The 12,988-nt window shown below is 45.6% G+C and overlaps 1 protein-coding gene across 16 annotated transcripts in view; it reads right to left on the bottom strand.

Annotated features, from left to right (window-relative positions):
- Positions 1–12,988, bottom strand: part of Apbb2 (amyloid beta precursor protein binding family B member 2) — a 337,583-nt gene that overhangs the window by 142,390 nt on the left and 182,205 nt on the right. For all 16 annotated transcript variants that reach the window (XM_026785195.1, XM_013350791.2, XM_013350789.2 and 13 more), the window contains exon 5: positions 7,905–8,720. In XM_026785195.1, coding sequence (XP_026640996.1) covers positions 7,905–8,720 — 816 coding nt within the window. The remainder of the gene's footprint in view (positions 1–7,904; positions 8,721–12,988) is intronic.

The following is a 12,988-nucleotide window of genomic DNA, read 5'->3' on the forward strand; positions in this document are numbered from 1 at the left end:
ATGCCCACATAACACTTCCTAACAGTCAAATTAGTCGACGGTTTGCCAGTCATGTTTGGACAAGAAGCTTGGTTCATCATTTTTCATTCAAAGGTTCTAATAGGAATGTCCAGTACCTAAATTATATGGTTTGGGTTCTGGGGTGGAGTTCAGGCAGGGCTCATGCTATGCATGCACAAAGCCCAGGGCACCAAACAAACAAACAAACCCCAGGAGGGAGATAATTGGTAACCACCCATATAATAACAAGGACAACCTGGGTGTATGTTAGCTGAGTCAGTGCGCGGGATGTGAGCGCACCACCCACATCCTAGCTTTCAAAGGCTAAAGGTTACCCTCCTCTAACCAGAGTCATAGATGGGGAGCCCTGAGAAATCATCTGAAGAGGGCTTTGGAAACTGCAAGCGTGTTATGCTTATGGTTAATGTCACACTTTACGATCCCCCAGAAGGCCTGGGGCTGGGGCTTAGTTGCCTATGATTAAGAGAAGCATCGCAATCTAAGGACGCTGCTATAATGTCACACACTTGTATGTGGCTGCAGCAGCAAAGATCAACCTTAGCCTGCTTCTTTCTGCTATGGTACTGCATGTGTGCATGGCCGCTGAGACCATTATCAGCAGGAGCAGAGGACCCCTAGCCTGACGGTTGCCTTAATAATGAAGAGGGAGGGCTCTAGCCCAAAAAGGTTCTTGTCTCTGCTATTTGGATGCTGGGTTTTGAGATTTCTGAAATTACAAGAAGCAAGAGGCCTTTGTTTGGTTGTTTTTTTTTTAAAACATAAAATCTCTCAATGAAAGTACTAGCATCTAAATCAATACTTTCTTTTTAAAAGATTTATTTTAGTATTATTCCTATGTGTGTGGTTATGTATATACCTGCATTTTTGCATATTATATCCACAACTACAATCAACTGAGGCCAGAAAAACATTGGTCCCCTGGAACTGGAACTGGATAGGGATGAGCTGCTGGGAACTAAACTCAGGTCCTCTGCAAGAACAGCAAGTGTTCTTGACCACTGAGCCACCCCTCCAGCTCCTAACCCAGTATTTTCTACAGGACTGTTTATTGAGCACAGCCTGGAGTTGCCTTTATTTCTAAAGAGTCTCAGGGTACATGAGGAATACAGGAAGAGAGGCTGCAAGGGAACACAGCTAGAAGTTAATCCAGAGAGTTAATCTTTCTGCTTCCTGAAGTACCTAGCACACTTTACAATAGCAGGTAACCTGATAGCATCTGAAACATTCATTAACACACACACACACAAACACACACAAACACACACACAGACACACACCCTCCCTCTCTTAGAAGGCCTCATTATGTGTTTGTGGCTGGCTTGGAACTCACTATGTAGTTGAGGCTGGTCTGAAACTCACAGACATATGCCCGCTTTTGACTCCTGGAAGCTAGAATTAAAAGTGTGTTCCACCACATCGGCCTGAAATGTATTTTTGGCCTAAACATTTCAAAGACTAAATTGGGTAAAATTTTCTTCCTTAATTTTATGAGGTAAGGTAAGAAATATTTTCATTAATTTTACCCCAAAGGTAATAAAACCTAATTCAGAAAACATGATCTACCCCAGATTACAGTGTGCTTGACTATTCTGGAAACATCTATCTCCCTTCCCGAGTTCCTCCTGCCACATCACGGGGCTCTCAACTGAAAAGACATACCCAGAAGCCTAGTGAATCACCGCAAGCGTCTGAGGGAATTCAGTTAGCACAGTGGGGCAAACAAGCTGAAAATACTCTGGAAATTTAAGAAAAAGGGAAAACTATGATTGAAGTACTAAAAAGCCATCTGAGATATGATGAACATTTAGTTGAAATTTTAAAAGTTTGAGAGCCCTGCACTTATCCACAGCGTAGACACTTTTCAGTGTGGGTGGCCCTGTTAACAGAGGAGATCTGTGCCTGGCGTTAGCCTCCATCTGACTATTCTCAGTGACAAACCAAAAACTATGCACACAAATGACTTCCACTTTGGCCCAGGACAGGATTAACTGTAGGTCCAGGTAAAAGGTGAAGGCCAAGTGGCTCCGTCCTTGGCAGTGATTCATCTGACTGACAGACCCATCCGCTCTGAGAGGAAGGATGTGGTAGACTAAGTTACCGATCCCAGGGCATCCTCCCTGCAGCCTTCCATGAGTAAGAATCCTGTCCAAGTGCTCTCAGCACTTCTTAGACACAGCAGTGCTCACTTGTTCTGTGGAGGCATGCATGGAGCAAACATCAGAGAGCATGCGCAACTAACATGAGCCAGTTCCAGCTGTCTAACCAGATGGGTATCATGGACAACACTGGAAGGTTCTCATGCATGCATGCATGCATGCATGCATGCATCATGGAGAGCTGTAGAAACTTCCATAGAGTTCTGAGGCTAAGAGGCAACTTTAGATTTGGGCAGCAAAGCATGGGCAGAGCACGGTTACACATTTGGAGCTATCTGGGGTTGGTATACAGAGAATGTATATCAAATACACAGCATTTGACCCAAATCTATCTGCTGTAGGCATGAGCATATCTGCCAACATCATTTCCATTTTCTGGGTTCTTTCAATGACTACCATACAAACAGTGAATGGGATAAAATCAGGGTACTCAGCTCTGGGGCTCTATTCTACATGCCTAAATCCCATGACAAGTGGGTCAGTGGATGCTCCAAATGCTGTGCCCAAAGACCTGGCTTGAAATGCCAGCAGTTCCCTATGTTTGAGAAGCTTTCCTGATAACCGCAGTCATTCAGTATCATTGAGTATGAGGCAGGATGATCAGTTAAATTATAAAATACAGAGACTATACCAGAATCAGATATTGATTAAACATAACATCAAATGTCCCATTCAACACATGAGGGTTATTTGGGGATATGTAGATGACCTCCATTTTTATTCAACTAATCATGACTTATTTACCCAGCGTGCCTGGATTTCAGGTACTGACAATGTACAGACCAGGGTGTGGTCCTTGGCCATCAGGCTTACAAAATCTTAACTAAAATCAGCTCAATATACAGGCAGTTCATAGTTAAAAAGTAAACTTTTGCAGGCTAAAGCCCAGTGGTTAAGAGTGTTTGCTGCTCTTGCCAGTGACAAGAAAGAGTTCAGTTTCCAGCATCCATGTCAGGCAGCTCACAACTCCAGGGTATCCAATATCCTGCTCTGGCCTCCATGGGCATCCTCCCTGCCCTCCCCAGGCTCATGTCTCCCCACAGAAACATATACACATAAATAAAAATTGAACAAACACCTTAAAAATAAATATAACTTCTATATCACACCACTGTACCAATAAAGATCATCAATAATAGCATTTTTATTTAGTAAGCCCCGTCTGTGCTGCGCACTAGGCCAAGACCTCTTTCTGGATGCCCCCTTTCCAGCTTTAACAGAAAGTCTATGCGAAAGCTGTGGTCGCCCCACACAACAGCCTTGTACGTGGCAACCTGGACAGGGCTCTGCAGCTGACTCGGGAGCCCAGGCTCTCTACAAGCTAATGGGGCACTGCAACCACAGCCACACTCTCTGGGCTCCGCTAGCTCAGTGTGGGATCCTGCCTTTGCGCACCTTAGCAGTGAGTTTAAATTAACCAGCTATTATGTAAGCTGCATCTCAGGCTGTGTGTATAGTTCAGCAGTAGAGACAGCTGCTTGGCTCGTGAAGTTTGATGGGGGGTTGGGGAGTGGAGTTGGAGGGGGACAGAAACGGACAGCCATACTCTATAGCTCCCAACTCTGCGAGGTTCAAATCAGTCTTACATTACAAGTCCGTGTAACGTAAGAGTCCAAATGAGGAACCCTATCATAGGGCACCAAGCAGTTTACAGAGAGACGATACAGGGACTGAGCAGCATGTATTTATCTGAGTCATCCTGTCTACCTGGGGCCACCTAGGGCGCCAGAGCTATGACAGAATTCTAACTAGATCCAAAGTCCTCACTTTCAAAGGTGAAAACAGTGCAACCCTTTGTTTCAGAACCAAGGTCAAGGCACAGTAATTTTCCCAAAGCTCCTTGAAAGCCCTGTCACAGATTGGTTTCCTTTTTGTAAACAGCCTCTTGTTTTCTCAAAGAACAAACGACACAGGAGAAAGGGGCAGCATACTGCACACATGACTGATCGGGCAAAAATGTCACTGCAAAGCTGGAGGGGACGATTCAGAAAGAAAGGGAAATACAGAGTGGTCAGTCCCGGGACTAGGTAATGCATTTTATTGTGTAAGTGGTACGCTCTAATTCAGAAAGGATGCCCTAAGGTACACGGGAGTCTGCTCTATTTTTCCTGGACTCAGCACAGCTCGAAATCCAATGACAATTATCTCATGACTTAGTCATAAAAGACACCCGACGTGGTGCCTGCTTACTTAATACAAAACAAACTGGCATGCCAAGGCACTCTTTTTACACAGAGCCCAGTGCTGCATGCCAATGTCTTAGGAATATTCACTATTCCTTTTTGCTTTCTTTCAGCAGGCAGTATTCACACTGATCACGATCATCTTCGGTAAACAGACTGGAAAAACCATAAATACTAATTTTGCCTTTTCAAGAGACACACCTGAGTCTTCATTCAGCGGCGATGTGACAGCTTTCACACTAGCAACGCTGCTCAGCTGGACTGACACAGACACCCAAGAGTCGCTCTCTTTATTTCAGGGTATCAAGCTCACTCCTGAAAGCTCTCATTGAAAAGAGAGAGAGCGCCCGTTTCAGGAGGGGCCCACAAACCAGCTCTGAGGCAGTTTTAAGATTAGGGTTCTGAAAATTAGGGTAGACCAGAGACACTGGAGCCTGCCAAGCAAAGTGGGTGGCAGCGTCCAAAGTGCCCGTTTTGAAGGAAAGCTCAAGTTTGGGTTGTAGTTCTTTAAAAAACGTTATTTACTTTTATTTTTTAAGTAACAGGTGTTCTGCCTGCATCTATATCTGTGCATACGTGCATGCAGTGCCCATGGAGGCCAGCCAGGAAAGGGCATGGGGTCAATTGGTGTTACAGACAGTTGTGAGTTTCTACCTAGGTGCTGGGGACTGAACCTGGGTCCTCCGGAGGAACCATCACTACTCACCCAGCTCTCCAGCCTTTCTGTTTCCCTCCTTGACTGACACTCACAGTCAATACACAGAGGCAGATTATGTTAATCACTCATAGATGAGGAAACCTTTAAAATATGTTACTGAGCTTCTCCATGATAGCACAGCATATAAAATAGAAGAGATTGAAGTGGGGCCTGGGGAGACTCTTGGCGGGGAAAGCGTTTGTTGTGCGAGCACAAAGATCTAAGTTCAGATCCCCATAATCCACGTACAAAGCTGGGTACGATGGCACACGGGGGCTAGGAGCAGGCAGATTCCCAGAGCTCATTGAACAGCCAATCTAGCCAATGTGGGGACCGGCCAGGTTCAGCAAGAGATCCTGTTTCAAATAAGAATTAAAAGACCAGAAACATGGTTCAGCAAGCAAAGATGCTTGCTGTCAGGCCTGAGGATCTGAGTTCAATCCCCAGACCTGCATGGCAGGAGAGACTTGACTCCTGCCAGTTGTCCTCTCGGCCCTACGCACGCTCCTCGGCATGCACATGGGTACACACACCCGTGTGCACACACAAACAATAACAAATATGTAAACAAGCAATTTGTTTTCCTAAACAGTGGAGAGTGACAGAAGACAACACCGGACACTGACCTCTGGCTTTCAAACACAAACACACAAATGTATGGACCCACACAAATCCACACACAAAAACTATAACGAATTAAAGCTCTCCAACTTAGATGTTGGGAATAAGAGGATTACAATAAATACTCATGTGCAAAATTTTAGAAAAGTGACTAAAATAGAAAAGCAGGCCGGATCTTCAACCCAGAGCCTTGTGTATGATAAGCAAGTGACCACCAAGCTCCTGCTCCAATACTCATATAAAGTACATTCTTTAAAAAGTGAAGAAGCATCAACAGTCTAAACTGAATTCTTTTTTTAACATCTTACATGGAATTTTTAAAAACAAAATTTTAAGACCAGAATGATGAGCCCTTGTATCAACAGCCCAGTTTTAATAGCTAGTAGTTAGTGGGTATTGCTGTGGGGATTTTTAAATCCTCATCATGGTACCCCCTGCCCCCGCCTCATGTATCTCTTAAATGCCGCTATCTCTCGGTGTCTTCAGGGAAATTGGTTCCAGGACCCCCAGGAACACCAAAATTAAAGGTTTCATGTAATAATGCAATGTGTAAGTTACACAAATAGCTATTATACTATTCTAAGAAACAATGACTAAAAAAGTCCAAATGTGTAGTACAGCTGTAATTTTACCCCAAACATTTTGAATCCACAGTTGGTTGAGTCCACAGCTAGGGAACAATGGCTGTGGAGGGTCTTTGTATCATGTACATTATGTGATTACATATATTGGTTCATACTTCTACGAGGCAAGATCTCTAAAAATAATGTCCCCAAATTTTTATACATTTAAAAAAAATTATTATAAATCATCACAGGCCTAAAATGTTTTCTAGAAGAAATGCCCTCCTTAAAAGGTGGCCATCACTAGGAAGAGGGGCTAGAGTGGGGGCGGAGGCTCCACTCTTCACTCAGTGTCCTCAGATCATTTAAACCTCACTGCCCCAGAACACATCATGCCTGCAAGAGCAGCAGGAAGGCTGAGTCAGCCATAGAAGACACAAGGTCTTAAGTCTGGCCAGACGCTGAAGGGGCAGCTGGAAAAGATTCAACCACTAGCAAGTGAAACTGTCCATCAGGTACAGGACAGGAATGCTCCCAAGTCACAGAGGGCTATGGGCATGACGACATTGCTAAACATAATTATGACTCCAGCTGAAGACACTGGAGAGACGAAATGAGTCACTCAGGCTTCCTACTGCCACAGCCAGTCCCAGAAGGCTGCTGAAACCTAACACAGAAAGAACCAGGGTTTCAGGGCTCTTCGCTCCTTTTTCCTTCCTATTTTGAACAAGTCAATTAACTTTCTCCCCTCTCCCCTTTTTTTTCTATCTTCTTTTTAAAATCTTCACTCCGTGTGCTCTCTCTGCCTTACCTTTGGGAAAATGTCATCTGGCTCCCTGGTGTGCCATCTGGTCTACCTGACTCAGAGCTGCTACTGCAGATGCTGGGCCACATGTGTGGATATTATTTACATTGAATTCATTCAGCACAGAGTGCTCTAGAGCTTACAGCTTTCTGATTGGTTGAGTGGGAACTCTGAGAACATGAAATGGAAGAGTGACTGACTCTTAAGACTCTTTTCATTGCTGCCACGATCCACCACACCTGACAAAAGCTACAGACGCGGACAGAAGTACTGGCAGACCGAAATCACCAACACTACTTAAAATCATGAATGTCCAAAAACATTTGAGAGTATCATTTTTTTCTCACTTTCAAATATTACTTGAACAGGCAAAATGTCTTTCAAGGTCTGACTTTTAAACGTTCTAGACATTTTTAAAGTTTTGTAAGCCTGAGTATAGCAAAGTTCTGAGAGTTTTGAAATAGTGGGTTCTTTTAATTAAACTGCAGCCTGCCCTTGGCAACTACTTTTCTTTTATTATTTTATTTAACAAAACCTGATGTTTCTAGACAGTACCCAAAAACAGTTCATCCAGCAGCAGCAGCAGCAGCTGAATTACCAGAGATGACAATTTGCCATATTTTAAACCAGTGGTTACTTTTTTATGGAAATGTGAACCAGAACAACTTACGGATGGCCCAAAATGAACCCACAATGTGCCTGAGAAATCTAAGGACAGTTTCCACACGCTGCCCGACTTCACCCACATGTCCCTCTAGCGGGAGCTGACACCTTTCAGCCGGGAGAGATGTACTCTACCGCTGGTTAAAAACACCAGTGGAAAAGTACCAGGTGGGGCTGTCCTGGTCCCCGGGGTACCTGTGTCATCTGGGGAGCTGGGCGAGGCACTGTCTTGGGACAGGGTGGTCCAGCTGGATTCCTCGTCACTTGGCGCCAGGTTCTGGATCCGGTGGAGCGCACAGTCAGTTTTGGCCCCTGTTTTAGGGTGGTCCTTCTTGGTCTCTGGGCTGGACGACACTGTAGCTACTTGGCCATCCTCTGGGCTAGACTGGGGTCTGTTCGGTTTCTGCAGCAGCGAGTCACCATTCCCAATGACTCCAGGGGCCTGGCCTGGGCCTGGCTGGGCTTTCTCCTCCCCAAGCCCTTGGCAGGGGCCCAGATTCTGCCCTAGGTCTCTGGTGGAGGTCTCCAGGTCTGCATAGTAATTGAGGAAGCTCTTAGTTCTCCTAGGCTGGGAGGGTAAAATCTCACAGCCGGAGGACTCCGGAGGGTGGAGATCTTTCACCTCCAGTTTCTCAGAAGTTATGTTGATGACCGCTGTGGGACTGATGTTTTTGTTGGGGTCCTGCTGCCCCTGTTCTGCAGCCTTGCGGAGTTGGTTCTCCCCATTTTTCACCAGCTTGATGTTGGCGGAGCCGTTTCCCAGCAGAGGCTGTACGGCGGGATCGGAGAGCCCCATAGCTGCCTGGATGTTAGTCAGTGCATATTTCTTCCTGCATTTGGGGGGCGTGCTGTTCTTGGCATCTGAGTGTTTGATTTCAGCATTTAACAGTTCATTGTGGGAGGACCGGAGGTTAAGGGTATTTGGTGGTGTGGCTGGGCTGTTCCGATTTGCAACGTCTGTGGTTCCACTGCTGGCCATAAACACTGCCAAGGTGTCAACACCTGAGTCAGCTGTGGGAACAAAGAGGAAATTGGTTGTAAGGCACAGGTCATGACCAAGCAACTTAGTACACAGTGTGAGTGGCCACTTCTAAACAGGATTGTAAGAACAAACACTTCTCTCACATGAGACCTTCTTATAGAAATGACCCATTTCATGTCATAATTTATTCATATGTTAAACACGAGCAAAGAAAGGTTTTATTGTGGAAACCCAAAAGCTAATTTACAGTGATGTTAAGAAGTCGTAGGCTCTATATTTTACTTAGTGCAAAAAAAAAAAAATGCCTTTATACATTCAGGCATGAGCATTTTCTTCTGGCCAACAGTCTTTAATCTTTACAGCCTAGAAGATTGACCACTTTCCAAACAGCAACACCATGTCTTAGTTTTCAATCTGTAGTTCCTCTGCCAATATCATTAACAATAAAACTGTGAGATATTTCCTCTGAGCTGCAGCATTCTTAGCCCAAAAGGTCACTGTTCAGTGATGTCCCATGTGTTCAAGATAAATCCCCCTCAGTCACGTTCTGAGATTATATTCTGAATGCCTGGAAAACCAAACCTCCATCAATATCTGCTAATGTTTTTGTGAACATCTCTGATCTGTGCTTACTGTCAATATTTGAAAAAAAATTCAAATAAATAGCTTCATTTCTCAAGAACACAAAGTGGTACACAAGCACACACACACACACACACACAAACTGGAGATGCAGCCCTGGGCTACAGACAACATGCTGGAGTCCCCAAGGAGCCTGAGTGTATTCCCCTGAATTAGCAGGCAGGCTCAGCTGTTTATGTCATCACGAGTCCTTGGCAAAAGACACCTAGCAGATGACCCGACAGTCGAATTTATCTCAAACACTCTCTGTACCATCAGAGACTTATTTCTATGCCTCCTGCTAGGAAGAAAGAAAAAGAAGCTTCTGGGGCTAAAAGTGAATGGAATTCATCCGCAAGGATCCCTAAGGTTCAGGCTTCTGCCTGTGAGCAGCGGCTCCCTGCTTATCTGATTCTTGGGCCTCCAGAGAGACCTGTGGTCTCTGCAGCAGCAGCACAGGGACCAAGCACAGCTTCTTCCGTCTTGAAATTGTACTGTGGCTGTTCCCTCCCCTTCTCCTGGAATAACAAGGATCCCCACAGAGGAAAAGAATAAGAATTTCCCATGGTGGGGAGCTCAGAGGCATCTCTGGATCATCAAAATGCACTGGGCTACCCATTTTAGAGAGAACTGCTCAGAGCTTCTAGAAGTTTGGGCTTCCAGGAAGTACCCATTCACTGCAGACAGCATCTTTATTAGTAACAGAGGCCCACGGGGCCCATGAGACAGTGAAGGGCTATCGTTCCCAGTGGTTAGACCTTGGGCCGTCTCCTTAAAAGCTATTTATAAAGATCACTCAATGCCCAGCGTTCCAATATTCAGCCCTTGTATCTACTTTTAAAAATTAAAGTGCTTTTTTTCCTTTTAAACAATATTCTGTCAATTAATATTTACATTTCTTAAATAACAGGCTATTACTACGACTTTATTGAAAACATACATTTCTGAGCCCCATTCAAATGGCAGCACTTGAGATAAGCAGGTCACACTTTGGACCTACATAGAGTCTTCCCCGAGACAACTACAGCGTGGAAAGTTACTTTTCTACCCTGGGGCATTTACAGTAACATGAGAAATTAGATGCCAGCTAGTTTCCCCGAGAGGCATAGCAGAAGTTTCTGTGAGGCTATTTTATGATGTTAGGGGTTGTCTCCTGACAATGTTCTTGTCTGCTTCACTTACAACCATACATGTTTCGTAGAAAGAATGCCATCATAATTTCCAGGGACTTTAATATTTGGTAGCTCAGATGGGGCTGTCCTCAGTGGCAGAGTGCTTATGTATCATGGCAAGGTTCAGAATAGGCCTGTCTAGTACAAACAACGTCAGACACATCGCCTTTAGTGGTGTGTTTATACATCACTGGGGGAATATAACCGGGCATCTCTTAGATATTAAGGAATGGTATCATTTGTTACCGGAGAACTGGAAAATGACCTCACCCTTGGTGGGGTGCTAAGGTTAGGGAAACAGACAAGGAGCCAAGCAACGACAAGAAGAAAGATTAAAGGAACTTTCAAAGGGTTCAAGGAGAGGAGAGTATGCCTTGCAGCAAGATGGGCAAACAGGGGAGAAAAACAGGACATGAGGCTTTCATTGAGATGACATGGGTCCTGGCTCTATTGGCCAACCAGGAAGAAATAATTAGCCATATTTTAATACTACTGCTTTAACTATGCAGTCAGTACAAAGGTACTGTGTGTGGCCCAAACTCAGGCTGGATGTCTGAGACAGAAGACAGCAAACTGACCTTCAGTCAGGAAGAAACAGCTAACTGTATTTACAGTCCTTGGCAAGTACTATTCTCTTTAGTTTTGTGGCCACCTGAAGCCCTAAACTGCTCTTCTGACTCAGTCTTCACTAGGATTCCTTGCTGAAACCTCAGTACCCAGAACTCAGAAGATGTCTGAGAACCTGCTTCCTTTTCCAGTTCTTCAAAGCCTTGCTGACCCCAACCTACCCACAGGCAAAAGAGAAGGGCTGGCCTTAGAAGGAAGCGCTCATGCTAATCCCTGGAGGTAAGGGATTACTTCCGGGAGTCAGCACATCAGGTAGACCTTTTCATGAAATAGCTTAAGGTTAGCGATGTTCTGGAAAGCACCAGGTTATAGAAAGGAGGTCCCTGAAGTGAGAGGCTAGCGATGAGGTCAAGGACACAGATCCCAAGATTTAGGCATGCAAATGCTAACCATCTACCCAGGCTTCTTACTAGCTGAGTCTAACTACTCCAGTTTACTTCTCTGGGAAGTGGGTCCAATAGCAGCGCCTGATTGACTGAGAGACTTCTGATGGGAGCCCGCTGAGAGTTACCATTGTGCATAACAATACCCCTGCACTCCCCCCCACTCCTCTGTCTCCAAGTTCCAAGTAATAGAAACAATCCTGATTGTAGACACCTGGAGAATGCGCAGGCGACAAAGGAACAAAGACGCTGTGGCTACAAGGGCTATATTATAGGTGGGTATTCAGATAATCCCATAGGTCATTACACCAGGACAGTGGAGGGAACAGAGAGAGCAAGAGGGTGGAGAAAGTTTCCTTAAAGTCTCGCTGTTTTCCAGGGAGCTCCAGTTCTCATCACATCCCCCCCCCCACCAGGTCATATTGATAATCAGTCACTCATCAGCACCCACATGTAAGGATGTGAAGCTGGTGACCTAACAGGACACTGACTTCCACCCTCTCAGCTCCAAAGCAACGGATACAGGTGGGGAGAAAGTGACCAGAAGAAGGGTCAGGAAGAACAAAGTGGGAATGGATACTAGCTGGTGGGAAGGGTGGGGTCTAGGAAGCCACAGGGCTTAGTCACGTGTTCTTGCATTAGCAGCTGTAAGAGCAGAAGTCAGCAGAGATGGGAACAGTGACAATATAGAACTGCAGGCTAAGTCCAGTCCAGGTGAGGAGAGGAGAGAAAGGGGCCACGGCAGCCGGGCACAGTGGGCCCTCCCTTGACAAGGGGTACATACATGAGGAGAGGGGACAGAAGGAAATAAACACAGAGGGGAGTGGCCTCTGGAGTCCAAGGAAGGGCAATGACAGGAGAGGGTGAAGAGCTGGGGGAAGAACAGGCCAGAGACTACAGGGACAAGGAATAAAGGGAGAAGGAAGTATTCTCTACCCCTAAGAGACCTCCAGAGATATGGACTCCCTTAGTGGAGGATGGGGATGGTGCCGTGTACTGTGGATGGTTCTGGGGCAGGGCCAAGGCTGAGCAGCATTGGAGTTGGGAGGCCACAGATACAGAGGAATGGACAGTCTACACCTGAGGCCGGGGTGGGTGCAATGCTCTTGATGCACGTTCTCTGCTGCTAACTCCACTCTTCTATGAATCACGGTAGACGCTGCCTCTCTGTGAAGACCTTTCACCCCTCCAGGAGGACTCCAGAGCTCCTGGCCTCCATTCCCTGCATCGTTATAAAAACATCTCGAGTACAGTATCATTCCCCCTCAGATGTCTTTATCCTGATGTATTCTTCTGCTAGGCTGCGGCCGCCATCAACCTGCACAGCAGCACACAGCAATAGATGTCTGTAGGACAGGCTATAAAGCAGTAAGACAGCAAGTGTTTCAGTAATATCTCAAGAAGTAAAATGTGAGCCAGCTGTGATGGCACATGCCTGTAATCCCAAGGCTTCAAAGGATGAGGCAGGAGGATTGTCAGGAGTTTTAGAGCAGC

Source organism: Microtus ochrogaster, linkage group LG1 (genome assembly GCF_000317375.1).
Source record: "Microtus ochrogaster isolate Prairie Vole_2 linkage group LG1, MicOch1.0, whole genome shotgun sequence".
In the NCBI taxonomy this organism is placed as follows: Eukaryota; Metazoa; Chordata; class Mammalia; order Rodentia; family Cricetidae; genus Microtus; species Microtus ochrogaster.